Here is a 16,334-nt window from a genome sequence, read left to right as displayed (position 1 = left end):
TTACTGACAAATCCAGGTCCAAAGTTAGGAGGATTTGGTCTTGTGACTTGTGTCAATTTGCCATCCTGTTTTCAAGACAGTCAAGTGTATTATTAGATATTTATAGCTTCTATATTGCAGTTTACATATTTTTAAACGTCAACTAAGATGATTAATGGTTCTATTACCTGTTCAACACCTTGAACAGGAAGTGGCGTGCTTTCAGGACAAGGTGCTACAGGAACAGAAGGAAATCTGAAAGAGAAAATTTTCTGTTATTTTCTGTTATAGAGGAACAAGATTGGGGTGTTCATTTAGACTGACAACAATGCATAAGTACCATTCAATCAAACATTTATAGGAAAAAAAAGAGGTCATTATCTACTATTCTAATCGTCAGAGAGAACAAAATCAACTGTACATTAGTCATGTATTAAACAAAAAACAATGTTTTACCTGGTCATAACCATGGGGGTCATTCCCATGTTGTTCTGAACCATGACTTTATTGATCCCTTTCAGAGCAACCATCTTGGCTTTCATGATAGGGTCAGTGATGGCATCGAAATCTGAGAGCGGCAAACATGTTAAAGTCAGAAATAGCAAAATATCTATCCGAAACACGAGCTAACGCTTACACAAAGGACTTGAGGGCTAGTAAGTTTACCAATGTTAGGGAAGAAGGAGTCACTGGAGCGCTGTCGTATCATGGCTTGCATCTGTCTCTGCTGCTGCTGCTCCTGCCTCTCCTGGTCAAGGAGGTCCTGCAATAGGAGCGGCTGTTCTTCGAGCAGAAGAGGACGCTGTTGCTGGCCTTGCTGACCCAATGCCTGGTTCAACACCGTCTGCTGAGCCTGGCTCAAACCGCTCTGGTCCATTCCAGCAGCCAGCCCCACCTGGTGGTCTGCTCCAAAGTCAGGCATAGAAGCCTCTGCAGCAGTAGCGGTGTCTGGTATTGTTTGACTCATTGTAAGTCCAGAGGTATGCTGAGTGTCAGTGACTTGGTTCTGCTGGGGCAGGAGGTTACCGCCTTGACTGACAGATTCAACCATTGGAGTTAATGACTGCTCTTCAGGCTGCTGCTTAATGAGTAAACTAGACAGAACAGGGGTGGAGTCAGGGAGTGCTCCCTGCTGGTTTGAGGTTAAGGTGTTTCCAGCAGCTTGCTGATCTGCAACCTCAGAGGGTTTCTGACAGTCTTTGACCTCTAATTTAATTTCCTGCCCAGGTGCCAAAGAGGTAGAGTCCTGGCTCCCAGGAGGTTCCAGTTTGACTTCAGTTGAAGATTGGCTTCCTGAAGCATCTGCCTTTGCCAGTATAGATGCTGAACTGGATGAGGCCTCTGTTCCACTAGTGCTCAGGTTTTTGTTCATCTCTGCAGTGTCAGCATTGTCATCCATAGGATCACTGAGATCCAGCTCCTCATTGAACATATCTTTTTTGATGTCATCTAAGTCAGGGTCTGTATAAGCAATTATGTCAAATTTCCCAGATGTGAGGAAGTCATCTAGGTGTAGGTCATTTGTCTCCAAGTCAAGATCTTTTCCATCTTCAGGATCCAAATTAAGATTTTCCAAGTCAGCATCCACCAAGTCTTTCACCTCTACATCTTCGAGATCTTTTACAGCTGATTCCTCTGCATCTAGTTTCTCTTCTGTAGCTTCACTAGTGGCCACTGAGACAGTCTCAGTCTGCCCAGCAGGGGGGGCAGTCAGGATCATGGATGCTGCCATGTTCTGGGTCTCATTTGAAGCAGGCTGGCTCATGGATCTCATTAAAGGAGATTGTTTGAGTGTGTTGTTTCCTGACAATTGGGATTGCTGATGAAGATTGTCCATGCTGGCAGAAAGCTGTGCATTGCCAGTCTGGCTGGCAATGGGGTCCATCATTCTAGGCCCCTGATTTAATGTGAACCTGGCCTCAGGTGCCCCTGGAAAGCCTGGTAGCCTTTGAGCTTGCAAGTTAGGATCTATGTTGCATCCTTGCAGAGCACCAGGGGGAAATGTCATACGTGGCCTGTTTTCAGCTGCTCTGTGTCGCAGCTCAATGAAAGGCTGGCCCATTATGTTGTGCTGCTGCACTGGCATGCCACGTGGTGGAAAGTGCTGGGGCAGCCCCATAGGGTTACCACTCATTGACTTTGGCATTTCGGCAGACATTGAGCGTCTCATTTGAGGGGGGACATCCTGCATTGGGTGTTGTCCTCTGGGAAATAGCTCTTGGGCTGAGTGAGGTCCTAGAACGCCAGGTGGAAATGAAAACCTAAAATAAGACAAAACATATGTAAATTTAGATCAAGTCTAGGCAATTGTTCAGTTTTATACTTTTAGTTGCAATTTTGGATTCTTTCAGTGATTATGAAACAATATAATTGAGATAAAACGAGTAGTGTCTAGCATTCTTCTTTATAATTACGCTCTTGTTTTATGACAGACTGGCAAAGAGAGGCTTTAGTCAGCAACCAATACAATTATAAGCAGTTTGATTTCAAGATCAATGAAGAACAACCAAAAGCAAAGTTCTAAAATCCATGCTCAATTATGTCAAATAACTCTGATTCCAATATTGATCAAAATAATCATCATGAATTAGCTGAAATCAAGCAGCCCTAATTGAAAAGACGGGCTTTCTTAGTTGTCAAAAGCTAAATGTGTAATGTATGTATGATTTGACGATGCAAACCTTGGTCCCTGATGTCTCAAATTAGGATCTCCAGGATGTGGGCCTCGAGGTATTTGTCCTTCATTAGGAAAAGGGACACGCTGATCCCCTGGAAAAGGTCCAGGAAATCGCATTGGCCCTCTTATGGGTCCTTGTCCAGGATAAGGTGGAGGAGGCCGGTTGAAAACTTCTCCCTGTTGTCCAGAGTCCTCTTGCGGCCAGGGTCGTGGTGTTCCTGGAGTCATGTTGCCTGTAGGCTCCTGGGGGCACCTCTCCTGTCGAATGGCACTTCTCTGTTGCTGCTGCTTCAGGATTAGTTCTCGAATACGTTGTCGCTACAAAGCACAAAAACACGAGTTTTTAATGTATTTTTAATACATGGTGAACGGGCAACCCATAAATTACAATAATTTTGGAGTGATGCAGTTCATTTTGACCTCCTTTCTTCACATTTAATGTGTCGCATTGCAAATCTTTCATTGCGATGCACACTTTCCGCTTTGCAGCGGAACATCGTGGAGAAGGTAACAGAACATCACATTTAAAAGATGGCCAACTATATCACTTTTCATATCAGGTGTATAACTAACTGAACTTCTGTCCACAAGTATCTAGACTATTTTATGTAAAATTAAATGAGGGCAAATTATTACCTAATCAGTCTTTTGTATGTGTGCAAGGTTTAACTTTCAATTGCTCTGTTCAGTTATTCCAATTGATTGCCGAGCATGGTTTGACTTAAATGACTGTTTAATGCAATGTTTTTAACCACTGTAGGGCTTTTTACCAACATGTATGAAGACACCATTTACTGGCTTGATGAACACTTGAGAGCAACACTGGCAGAAACTACAAACTAGGTTGATCAGAATAAAAAAAAAGTAAAAAAAAAAAAAAACTTAATGAACATAAACAAAGCAAATAAAATACACAAAGTATGATGGGAATTATTAGATTAGAATTAAATACAAGCAACAGTGCTCATGTACCTGTCTGAGTCTTTCATCATTTTCAGCAACACCAACACCCTGAACCTCAGAGGATACACCAGACATTGATGGGTTGTGAGAAAGTTGGCTTGGATCTTGAGGTGTAATTTCATTATTACCCACACTTGACTGATCTTTAATCTCCATTTTCTCTGGCTGTGGACGAGGGGTCATTGGGGCTTGTTCAAATGGGTCATGGCTGGGGGTCTGACTGGGTCTTCTGGAAGGTGATCTTGTAAATCCGTCTTCTGGCACACTTGGGTGTTTTGGCGTTTGCGAGCCTGGATGAGGAAAGGGCTCGTTAAGTCTGCCTTGGGGTGAAGTGAAGGGGTCCTGGCTTCCCATTGGTCCTGGCCTTAGGCCCTGTCTACTGAGCCCATCAGGACCAGGACGTGGGGTCCCTGGAGGCTGGCTGTAAAGATCATTCATCATTGTTCTAGGGACCCCAGGCTGGGAAAACATGTCATTACTTCCGGGCCTAGATGACCCAGGTGTACTAGTAAAAGGCTCAACTGGGCCCCTCTGGCTACCTGGTGACTTTGAAAACCTCTCTGGGGGTCGTGGAGTACCTGGGGGCTGGGAATAAGGGTCCACAGAGTGGGAGGGTGACATCCTCTGGCCAGGGTGTGACTGATGAGAGAATTGGTTCATACCGCCAGGGTGAGGAGTAGCAGGGGCCTGTGAGTAAGGATCGGAGGATGGGCTTGGGGTGTTTGATGGTTGACTATAGTTGTCATGTGGACGTGGGGTGCCAGGAGGTCGGGCATAGGGCTCAAAAAATGGGCGAGCCTGAGGACCAGGTTCACTGATGGATCGAGGATTTACTGGTGACTGGGAGAATGGGTCAGTTGCTGGCTTGTTGGGACCAGAAGGCTGAGCAAAGGGGTCATAAGTGAAGTGGTCAGGCCTTGGAGTGGAGGGAGCATGAGCATAAGGATTTCTAGACTGAGTCATTGGTCCTGGCTGAGCAAATGAGTGTACCTGAGGGTGATGCTGGCCCATTCTGGGAGGACTGGTGAAGTTGTCATTCCCGGATGGTCTGGGAGTATGCGGGGGCTGCGCATAGGGGTCAGTCTGCTGATTCTGAGAGAACCTGTCTGAAGGATGTTGGCCTGGTCGGTTGAAAGGATCCTGAGCCTGAGGAGGGGGCATGGGTGTTTTGAACAGAGGGACTGAGCCAGACTCATTACTTCCAGGGATTGGTGTAAGCAAAGGCCTTGAGTAAGGGTCAGACAAGATCATCCTGTTCTGAGCCATACGCTGATAAGCCTCATTTCTAATCATGGGCCTGGAGTATGGATCTCTGCCTGGAGAACCCATTGGGGGTCTTCCCTGAGCAGCCTGACTTGCCCTTGGTGGACCCATGGGCTTCAGGAAAGGGTCTGTTTCCCCAGATGGCCTTGGGGTGTCAGGAGGCTTGGCATAAGGATCGTTGCTCATGGATGTTGGGGAGCCAAAGGTTTCATGAGCGGGAGAGGGTCTCCCTCTGTCTTGCTGTTCCATCAAGGAGGTGGGAGATTTCCCAGATTCCACAGACATTCTGCGACATGCATTTGGCCCAAGGGTTGGTGGTCTTGGTGTGCCAACCATCTTGGCATATGGGTCCCATGGAGAAGAAGGTCTGGAACCTGAGGAGCCTGGTGAGAACACCTGTGGGGACTGAGGCTGCGAGGATGGCCCAGATGGAGGAGGCGGAGGGGGTCGTAAGAACACATCCTCGGAAGAACCTGACGTGGGTGTCCCTGGTAAGTGCGGCCTGGCAAAGCTTTCTTTAGAATTTAGTTGCTGCATCGGGGATGTACTGCCATTGCTAGGCTGGGAGGCGGGGCTCTGGTTCCCACTGTTGTTGCCATCTCCCTCGGCCTGGCTGTTGGTCTGTTGCTGCTGCTGCTGCTGTTGTTGCTGGAGCTGCTCATTCTTAACTTGTTCCAATTTCTGAGTGGCTTCAATTTTGGCTTGCTGTTTGCTTTTCTGCCTCATTTGCTGTTGGAAGGACACAGTAAAAAGTTGAATTAGACATCAAAAGGGATGAAATATCAATCTCATGCCAAAAATAAACTGGATCTACTAACCACCAATGTCATCGGGTTAATGTGGAGGATAGTGCAGTTGTTTAGGGAGCTTTTACTAAACCACCTCTTAGCTGTCTTAATATAAAGTAGACCTGCCGCTGCATTCGCTGACTTCATTGCATACACTCTTACCTGTCTAAACTTCCACTCTTGTTCATGCTCTGACTCTTTTGGTTTCAAAGGGTCTTTAAACAGCAGTTCTGTGTCTAGTGGTATGTTGGGATCAAACACCTCAGGGGGCTGTTGCTGTGGATGGTGCCTCTTCACAGTCTCATTCGACATCTGGACTTTGTTGATGCGCAGGGCTGCTCGGTTATCTCTTGCCTTTTGCTGAAGAGCAAATCAATAAGGATTTTAAGACAAAACTGATCAGATACATTCACACTTAATATAGACAACATTACACATAAAACTGGGATACTTGATTCTCTGTTAGAATTACTATTCCAAAAATGATATGTACCATTGAATTCTCTTTCATAGCATTTATTTTTGTATCCCATTATGAACAGTTTTTAATACTGCCAGGCAAGTTGGTTTCCATCCGTCTTTACATGTCCAGCCCACTAACAGCAAGGTAAACGACCGAAACTACATGTTTAATAAGAATTATGAGACATTGGAATTTCAGTACTGATATACCAAATAGACAACACAACACAGCAGTAAAAGCTGGCCAATAGAGGGCTCTCGGGCACTGACCTCTCTGTATAAATCATATCTATATAACATAAATCATGATGTTTGGGGTGAAATAAGCTTCCTGTTCCTCTTGGCAGAAACCTCGCCCAGGGCAGCAGCACAAGAATTACAGACTATATCTTACACGAGGTAATCACATGACAACATACATTTAGCCAATCACCATCCACAAATCTGTTGCCTTAAGAGCACTGCATGAATCACCCCAAGCAGAGAATCGAGTTGTGGAGCCACCACACCTGATGTCTGGTGTCATGATGAAGGTTTCCCACACAAATCACAGGCTGTCAGTTACACCCAAATTTAGTAAGATTTGACCACCAAAACCAATTTGAGAAAAGAAATTTAATAGAGAAACTAGGTGCAACTGGATCATTTTGTTTAAGATTAAATACTGATCACAGCTAAAAATACAGACCACATCTCTCTACGACTTATCCTTGCATACACCCCCCTCTGGTGCAAAGCAATGGGCCCTGATGGCGTCTCTGGACAGATGTTGAAAGACTGCGCAGACCAACTTGCAGGGATTTTCACCAAAATCTTCAACCTGTCCCTGACTCAGTCTTAAGTCCCATCCTGCCTGAAGACCTACACTGTAGTCCCCCTACCCAAGAAACCCCCCCCACAACCAGCCTAAATGACAAGTGGCCTGTTGCACTCACACCAGCGGTGATGAAGTGCTTCGAAAAACTGGTCAGGAGTCACATCACAACCTTTATAACCCCCAGCTCGGACCCATACCAATTTGCCTACAAGGCAAACAGGTCGACAGAGTATGCCGTGAACGCAGCACTTCACACAGCGCTGACTCACCTGGAGAAACCGGGAAACTATGCCCGCCTTCTCTTTGTGAACTGCAGTTCATCTTTCAACACCATCCTTCCCCACATTCTCATGAGGAAACTGCTGAACCCCGGGCTTCCTCACTTCCCATGTCGCTGGATCAAGGACTTCCTATCAGACTGCGCACAGAAGGACAGGACTGGCCCCTACACCTCCACAGCTCTCACACTCAGCACTGGCTCCCCTCAAGGCTGCGTCCTGAGCCCCCTGCTCTTCACCCTCTACACATCAAGACTGTACACCCATCCATGCCAGCAGCAACTTCAAGTCCACGGCCGACGGCTCTTACTGCCTCAGGAGAGCCAACACCATTCTGAAGGACTCTTTCCATCCAGACATTCACTGTTTGAGCCACTGCCGTCAGGCGGTACAGACGGTACAGGGCCATTAAAACTAGGACAAACAGACTGAGAAACAGTTCCTTCCCAACTGCTGTCAGAGCAATGTTAATTACTGGGATGTTTTGGTGAAGTCCATGCTATGAAAGAGAACTACATGTTTGTAGGGTATCACTGCTTCATGTAACCAATGGCAAAGAAGCCTAAATAGTCCCTAATTCTGGACACCCTTTCAAATCAAGACTACTTATTTGAACCTGGCTCTGTCTGATAAAATTACTTCCAGTGAACTTAATTACTGAAACCATAGTGAGTTCTAACACTGAGCAGGGCTCCCAGTGATAATTAGTTCATCTGTGAATGGCCAGATTTCAAATTGCATTGGCAAGAGGCAGGAGGCCAGATGTGATATAGGAGTGTGCCTTTTGCATACTAATATGTCAGTATGACAGTTCGACATTTGGCATTGTGCAAAGAGTTGGGATTTTTGAGATATTTAAAGAAATGGACAAATTCAACAGCATAGGGGATCTTACCACATATGGGGCCCTGTCTTGTGAACTAGCTTTCCTCCAAAGTTTTGCAATTTGCTTTACTCTGGTAGACCAATCTGTCGAGTAAATGAAAGGAGTTATACAAACAGTCTTAAAAAAACATATCAAGCATTGTTTGTGTGACTTGGACAGTGTCGTTGGTGCAATTTAATAGGATACACAAAATTAACAGCAATAAAGAATCATGGACAATAAATAGGTTGTCAAAAGGAAATAATGTTTTAAGACGAAAGCATATGCTAACCTGGGTATTCTTCTTTGAGGTTAGGGAAATTGACGTTAGTATATAGGACGGGCGCTACAGTGGCTAACTCTCCAAGAGTTTCCTCCTTCTCCCACTTGAGTGTACTCCTTTGGGCATTTGACATGGCTTCAGTTTCCCCCTCTGGCAGAGATCCAGGGGGTGTCGGGCCAGGGCCATGGGCAGGAGGGGGCCATGGACCCACCGCCTCTCTAGGCATCTGATTAAAATTCCTATCCCTGTAATGACAAATGCAAAAAAGCTTATGATATGTTCTTTACAACCCTGTACTGGACTATAGAATACACAATGAGAAGGCAGCAGTATATTACCTTGGATTGTCAGTGAAAGGCATACGGTTAAGGGGAGAAAAATTTTCTGGGATGCAGGACGCTGTTCCTGGATTTGAAGGGAAGCGGTGGTTTGGTCCCATCATTCCATTGATCATTGGCATCCTTGGGAACATGGGATTCCCTGCACAAAGTTAAAATAAAGTATGAGATGCATGGATGTTTCCCAAAGTCTGAATCAAATACTAACAGCAGCCTTGAAAAGAGGAAGATGTACCTGCATTGGGATGAGGAACACTAGTGCCAGGAGTGGCAGGGAGGGGCCCTGGCCCCTGGGGGTGAGGCACCTGTGGTGGTGGAGGTGGTTGGCTTGTGCTGGGGCTCAGAACTGCAGTGAAGAGATCCTCTACATCCTTGCCCTCAAGCTCTATAACACAGTGTAACAGCATGATATTAAGGGCGCATGTATACTGAAGAGTTACACGAATGAACTTCAATTTCAGATGACATTTGCCAATTGTCCATATGTCATAAATAAAAGTTTGTGAAATGTTTTTTTTTTAAAATAACACTTTAGGTATGAGGTTATTGGTTAAATGTACACAAAAAACGACCATTTCAAAATGGGAACATCTTTAAAACAGTATAAAATTGCAAACCTGGAATTTTGTAAAGTTTGCTGAGAATTGATTCTGAAACAAGGAAAGAACAAGATAAAGATTAATTTTGTTCTATGAACAGCTTAGTGAAGAATCCTTAGGATAATGCAGGATGTTGAGTCCCCCACACTGACCATCAGTGACCATCTTGTCCAGCTCTGGGCTGAGGATACCATCCAGGGGTTCTTCTGGGAGGGTTCGAGATACCCTCCGGCCAGCCTGAGACTGGGGCACCACTGTGGAACTGTCTGCCAGGGGTCCAATGTCCAGACCAGCTGGGTAAACACACATGGATAAACAAAACTTAAAAACAAACAAAGTACCCAACAAAATACTTTACCAAGAAAGCGATCATATATGTAGACTTGAAGCAAGAGCATGTATATTGACTTAAGAGCCTGTGGAATGCAATCAAAACTCAACAGTATATGTTAGTAGTGTCTTAGGTTTTTGGGAAGTGTGACAAAGAAAGGTCATGCCATTTCTCAGAAAAGAAGCACGAATACCTGAAGGTTTGTGCAATAAAATACTGCTCTGGCTTGTCAATCATTTAGTTCTCCCCTACTAAATCTGTATCAAATCTAGTTAAAACATGCAACCCAGTCCCCAAGAAATCTTTGGAGTTACTTGATTAGTTCTGGTTCTCTGAGTAGTAGAACCAGAGTAGGTCAAATGTGTCAAGATGGGATAGGCCCAAATAATTGGAATTAGAGCATTTCTAAAAGATGAAACACACACTGTGTCTGGAATTTCTCAAATTTGCTACAATTAAAAACATGAATGTAACTGTAAACATCTGCTGGTATTCTAGTATGATGTTTCCATTTCTCCATCATTTATTTGACACAAACACATAATAAACCATGTGTCCAGTCATGAAATGCAGCTGGGAGTGGGTGTAGACAAGGGCAAGCTGGTACAGGAAAAAAGTTTGTTGGTTGTATGGGCACACTTTGGCTTGAGCAACCAAGAATACCAAGAGAGAATACAGCAGGCAAATAGCAGACCAGCACAACTTCAGTGCTGCATGTTATAAGGACAGTGTGCTGCAGAGATGCTGGGGGGCCAGATGAGCCGATCTAGGTTAGTTAGTCAGTGTTTTTTAAAACAATGTCACTGTACTCCAAGGGCCTACTTACAATATGCAATCTGTAACATGCCCAAGCAAGTCTGTTTTCTTTGTCAAGTGTGAGCGCTACGTACTACGCGCAGGCACAGTATGCTCTGATGGCCCTAGCATGACTGGTAGAGGCTGGCTTCAACATGATACACTTGCATGAGCATGGTAAGCAGCCGCACATACAGTGAGGCAGCACCTACCGCACATTGAGAAAAAAAAAAGAATCCAGATATACAACAAGCAATGTTGAGTGTGACGAGACCATGAGATTATATATGCTGTTTATTATGCCTGCCGCTTGCTCGCTGTATGTTATGTCACATCCCAAAGCTACTACAAGAGAGGTGCAAACTTGTGACTTCTCTTGTTACAGTGTATGTTACAATGTGTAGCATTCAGAGCCTGACATGGGAGTAGATTGTCATGTCCCATTTCTATGAAATGAAATATAACATCAGATCCACAGGATTTCTGACCAAATATCAGGCTCATATGGCTCAGTGATGTCACTAGCGTGCTCAGGGTCAAAGCAATGTGAGTTCAGGCCAGCAAGGTAGTGGAGAGGGGGGACAATTCTGCTTCAGCACAATACGGGCAACGATCAATGGTGAGTGCGCTCTGAAAGATCAGGCTGGTGGAATTAAAGAACAGATGATGTTCACATCTGTGATTTATGAGCCTTTTAAGAATCATCTTAAATTTGGTCAGAAATGCCTTATGAACTTGTTGATAGGTTACTCTGAATTTTTGCTGAGCGATATTACCATGGCAACATGACCAATAGGGATATACTGACATAGAACAGGACTCCAATTGTTAGAGCTTTCCCAAATTTACATGTTTAATGAGAATCCTAAAGATAGCTATAAGCTGTATTTAAGCCACAGACATAGCACCACCTAGTGGTCACAGGAAGTAAGCCTGCTGTAAAAAACAAACAAAAAAACTCTGATGTGCATCAAAATGACACTGTTTTCTTCATCTGATGTACAACATAATGTATAGAAAGCTCTCAAGCACCACCTAGTTAATGCAGGAAACTGATACTTGCATCACAGTGCTGCATTAGCCATGCACTCACGTGAGCAGGGGTGGGAGGGTGCGCATCTTTAATTACAAAACACGGAAGTGTCAGGGGCCAAAGCTTTGCCTCGGTTGGGTATGCTAAATAATAAGAGAGCCGGGGGAATCTTGTGTATTCAGAAATATTGTTTGTAACATTTATTTAAATTATAATTAATAAAGTAAGATACTGACTTCATGTAATTTCAGTCAGTCTTACATGCAGCCACAGGATTGAGAAAAGAAGACCTTCGCTGCCTTCAGGTTCTGAAAGGACGTTTGCCAAGGCTACTTCAACAGAACATTTTAGGTTCTGAAGTGCTAACACATGCTGAATGCCAGGATGGCCTCGTTGATTTGCTTCAAGGTTATCTCCAACTGTCAACTTATTTCTTTAAAACACATCACCAGAGTAAAAAGGTTTAGTTGACTCACAAACAAAGATTGACACACCATACACATTTGAGAGACAAATGAGTTTGGTTAAGCGCTGGGAAATTTATGAGTGTTAGAACAATCTAAAATGGTTGAGAAAAGCTAAGTATGAAGCAGCTTCTATTCATGCACACTCAATAAACACACACTGCAAGAAAGGAAGAATGCATTAAAGCGAGGGGTTTAGTAGGCCATAGCACCCTTACCAAAAGGAGGAGGTGAGTTGTCAACCTGGAAGGGGCAAAAATCAAGACCTACAAGAACCCAAAACCAGATAAAATGAGTGAAAAAATAGTGAAGACAGAACAAACAATACATTCAGGACAATGCAAACAAACAAAAGATAAAATCAAAGAATATGGCAATTAAGTGGTGAAAATAAAAGAAAAATCATTTTCTATCTGAGAAGGTTTCTGAACTGGGGAGAAATAATCTAAGTGACTGTTAGAAATTCTTGCGCTTTGACTGCCTGTGTAATAAAAGACGCACCAGAGTCACCGCTTGGCTTTCCGAGCATTCCCAAGATGTCTGCATCAGTGTTCAGAACATCAGATAGATCAACTAATGGTTCCTCACACGTCTCTGTAAATGGGAAAAAAGAAAGAAAAGGAAAAAAAAAGGAAAAGAAAACCAAAGAGTCACAAATCATAATTGAAGGTGACGTTGAATGGAAACGACAGTGGGAGCTGGAACTGGGAGTAGGTGAAATAAACGCTACAGACAGCTCACCTCTATGGTTTCTGTCTCCACCAGGCTGACCAGTAACTAAACCAATGAGAGGCAGCAATGCATTTAACTGCTGTAACCAACTAATCCAAAAACAATATTCATATATCATCAAAATCAAAATTAGTATTGCCTCATATCAAAAAAATCTGTTAAAACAAATCTCCACTGAGGTGGAGTATGGAGACAATTCGCTGGATGTGAATACCAGAACTTTGGAACGGAGCTTGATTATTGCCAACATGTGTTTAAAGCTGCATTATCAACAACAGAATATGGTGGCATAGCTGCTGCTGTAAACAACTTGTGACGTTCATTACTGCTTTGGCCCTGTGTGAATTGTTAGCAAGAGGCTGTTTAAATGTCAAAAGGAGCTGGGGCACTCCACTGTTCGTTCATTGTTCCAGTGATGTTCACCACATAACCAATGTCATAATCAATCACAATTGAACAATGCCAGCATGTAGCTTTTTGTCCAATCCGCCTGTCTTTATGCATCGTTATTGAAGTTAACAAAGATAATGTTCCAAGACAGCATCTGGTTCATCTCCTGTTGTAGATGTTTAGTGGAGGGGCTGAGGAAATATCATCCAGCCTTCTGCGGAAGTTTCTTAGGGGAAAATTGGAATTTTGAATGAACTCCTGCACATACAAATGTTCCATATGTGCAGCGACTAGAACAACGGCCCGCTTATTCAGTAAAGAAGTTCATGTGTGTGCTGAACCAACAGACCAAACAAACTATTTCTGGTACCAGTACACGTAACTGTTATAGTCTTAGTCTATATGATCACCATTCTGTTATTTGTTTTCTGGTTGAATAAGTGTCATATTTTTTTGTTAAAAAAAGTAAAATATTCAGACAGAAAGAGAAACTGAGTGCATGAGCAGACAAGGCAGAGCTTGCAGAAAGGATGGAAAACTTTTGTTCATTCACAACTTTGAATACTCTGGTTTAGCAGTCATGTCGATGGACCTGGAGTCTCAGAATTAAGTGTGAATTTTGATGCCCGGAGATTAACGACTGATGTGTTCAGTGGACCTCCAGTGAAATTAATTAATGCTCTCAAGTCAGTGAAGACACTAGCAGAGGCAGAGACATGCACTGAGCAATGAGCCACAGCCACCAAAGTGAAAATGAAACCAAGATAGTTCAGTATGAGGCTTTTGCGGCAATTCCCTGATGTCGTTGGCTTCTCTTAGGATTTTCACATGAATTGGGTTAGATCTAAGATTTTGTCAGTGACATCATTACTTCACTTGTTTCGGACCACTTATGTTGTAGTATACATACGTGCTGCTACTGGTCTAGTAGGGTGGGAGATTGAAGAACTGAGCAGAGGGTCTGATGACGGGTCCAGGAAGCTGGAGGTGGGGTGCTTCCTCTCAAGTTGGCTTTGCCCTTCTTCCAGTAAGCCTGACTCCACTCCCTGCTGCCTGCTTTGCTTGCTCTTGTCCAGTAGGTCCTTACCGAAGAAGGCCTCCTGAACATGGTGATACAAAGCACATGTCACTTCTCATGCTGAAGTTTCTCTTCAATAACAGCTTATCTTTCATGACATCCTTCGTGGGAAATACACCTTTCAAGTAGAAATTATTTAGACGAGTGTTCGGGGCTCATGAGAACTGATTGAAATGAAACAGGAGCTCTGAAACCAAAGGTCATCTCATCACTGACTGTCAGCACCTACTCGCCACAAACCACTTATACTCACAATGTCATCTACCATCCTAAAAGACAGACAACTGCAGCTCTGTGCAGCACACAAACATTAAAAGCCCAACGTGTTGCTGGTTCAATAATTAATGAAATGTGCTTCTGTGTTGGACCTTTAGATTAGACTGAACAACCCCCCCACTTCCCCCAGCCCCAACACTACTGTCGAGGGATAGAGAGCTGCACTGACAGCTGCCTGTGGCTTAATGCACATCCCAGATCTATGTTTTAGCCAACACAAGGTGACACTGAGATGCTGGTATGAGACCAAGAGCCTCCAAGTCATCTCCATTTAAGCTTTTGTACATCAATTCACAACCCAGACAGGGGCCATTTAAAGAGTATGATCCGACTTCCTTTAGGCTCTTCGCCCTTTCCAAAAAGCTTGCAGAACGGGCACAATGCACCAAGGTTCTGTAAGTGGTTCCAAGGCAAATGTACTGGGTATTACCAAGCCTCCCATTGGAGAGATAAGATAAAATTCATTTTGTGAAGATATGGCACAACACCATCGGAAAATTTGTGAATGCGAATGTGAAGCTGCATACAACTTTTTGAAAAGTGAATATGGCAATTAGGGGATGATAATTTCAAGTAAAATACCACAGCAGCCAGCCTTGGTAAAACAAAAAAACCCCCCACTGCATTAAAACCACTGTGTGTTTGTGTGTGTGTGTAGATATGTGTGGGTGGGAAGGGCGGGTTTCAATATTTGAGGTGTTTCGCGTCTCATTTTTATTGTTGTATGTTTTTAATTTGAGAAGCATTTTGTGTTGCATTTCTATAGATAAGCGCTAAACAAATAAAAGTTAGATTTGATTTGAAATAGAATAAATTAACGTTTAAATTGTGGCATCAATGTCGGCAAAATTAATACTGATGTGGGAAAAAAATTGATGGAGCAAACATATACAGACTAACAAACATAAATGGGACTCTCATTAAATCCTTTTTTAATGCACGCACTGGGATGTAATTTTTCGAAGGTAACAGACCTGCAGGTAGGTGGGAAAGGCCTCCTCTAGTTTGGTTTTCTTCTTTCGGTAGCGTTTCTTGATTTTTTCTGGAACCTCTGGTCCCGGAGGGGTCTCATCCACAGGTGTGTCAGGCAGGGCCTCCGTCCACCCTGCACCTAAAATAACATATTATGTCATGAAGTATTCTTATCAAAATTGTTACTATAAAGTAAAAAGAACAGCATCGACTATAACATAGATGAGTCTTTATCTTTGAGGTGCACCTTCTTCTTTTCCGATGTGATTCTCTGACACAGAGCCAGAGGAATCCTTTCTGCACAGGGAGCGTTTGGCCTTGCCCGGACCCTGGCCTGGACGGCTTCTCTGGCGCACCATGAACCCACCGATGCCTTGAAAGCAGAGGTCATTAATTTAATTTCAACAAATCAAGACATGTACATAAAGAGAATTCTGTATGCTTAGTTTTGAGTGTTCCATCAGTTGCACACTGCATTTCAGATGAAGGCTCAGAAACACTAGACGGGACCTCTGTACATCAGAGGCCTTGAGATGGCAGTACTAGACGCTACAGCTACAAAGTCAGCCATGTACTGCACCATTTTACGCCTCAGAGGAGCTGTCTCCTTCAATCAGGTGCCCTACCCGGCCGGTACGGTTTCCTCTTCCTCTTCTTGCCGCCATCGGCCCCCTTGGAGTCATCTTCTGCTGGCTCTCGCTCCAGGCTCGAGTCAGACTTCCCCTCACAATCTAGGAGCTCTGTCTCTGCTAGAGAGAGAGAGCATTGATGATGAGTGACAGCCCTGCGGCAGAGAACACCCCAGCCAGGCCCTCCTCCTTTAACACAGCGCCAGGGTCAATTCTATCTGAACCCCACTCAGTGGAAGGACATTAGCCTGATTGAAATCAAGTTCCATTTCATTCAGCCATTATTTCCAGTGTGACTCCCCCCCCCCCCCTTCATCTCTCA

At 44.0% G+C, this 16,334-nt stretch overlaps 1 protein-coding gene across 3 annotated transcripts in view; it reads right to left on the bottom strand.

The window, feature by feature from the left end:
* The window catches only part of kmt2cb (lysine (K)-specific methyltransferase 2Cb), a 67,942-nt gene that overhangs the window by 12,655 nt on the left and 38,953 nt on the right, over positions 1 to 16,334 (bottom strand). For 2 of the 3 annotated variants that reach the window (XM_086203707.1, XM_086203708.1), the window contains 19 exons: positions 16,010 to 16,132; positions 15,631 to 15,756; positions 15,386 to 15,522; positions 13,968 to 14,157; positions 12,437 to 12,529; positions 12,154 to 12,201; positions 9,465 to 9,605; positions 9,331 to 9,363; positions 8,949 to 9,098; positions 8,714 to 8,855; positions 8,385 to 8,620; positions 8,123 to 8,196; positions 5,833 to 6,030; positions 3,629 to 5,611; positions 2,661 to 2,974; positions 646 to 2,240; positions 436 to 547; positions 168 to 234; positions 5 to 65 (listed from right to left, as the gene is read on the bottom strand). In XM_086203707.1, coding sequence (XP_086059833.1) covers positions 5 to 65; positions 168 to 234; positions 436 to 547; positions 646 to 2,240; positions 2,661 to 2,974; positions 3,629 to 5,611; positions 5,833 to 6,030; positions 8,123 to 8,196; positions 8,385 to 8,620; positions 8,714 to 8,855; positions 8,949 to 9,098; positions 9,331 to 9,363; positions 9,465 to 9,605; positions 12,154 to 12,201; positions 12,437 to 12,529; positions 13,968 to 14,157; positions 15,386 to 15,522; positions 15,631 to 15,756; positions 16,010 to 16,132 — 5,823 coding nt within the window. The remainder of the gene's footprint in view (positions 1 to 4; positions 66 to 167; positions 235 to 435; positions 548 to 645; positions 2,241 to 2,660; positions 2,975 to 3,628; positions 5,612 to 5,832; positions 6,031 to 8,122; positions 8,197 to 8,384; positions 8,621 to 8,713; positions 8,856 to 8,948; positions 9,099 to 9,330; positions 9,364 to 9,464; positions 9,606 to 12,153; positions 12,202 to 12,436; positions 12,530 to 13,967; positions 14,158 to 15,385; positions 15,523 to 15,630; positions 15,757 to 16,009; positions 16,133 to 16,334) is intronic. The other variant, XM_086203709.1, reaches the window with a different exon arrangement.

This window comes from Aulostomus chinensis, chromosome 5 (assembly GCF_037954235.1).
Source record: "Aulostomus chinensis isolate RoL2024-O1b breed Wild chromosome 5, RoL_Achi_v1.0, whole genome shotgun sequence".
Lineage (NCBI taxonomy): Eukaryota > Metazoa > Chordata > Actinopteri > Syngnathiformes > Aulostomidae > Aulostomus > Aulostomus chinensis.
The sequence above is the reverse complement of the archived record's forward strand: the minus strand, read 5'-3'. Positions and strand labels throughout refer to the sequence as shown.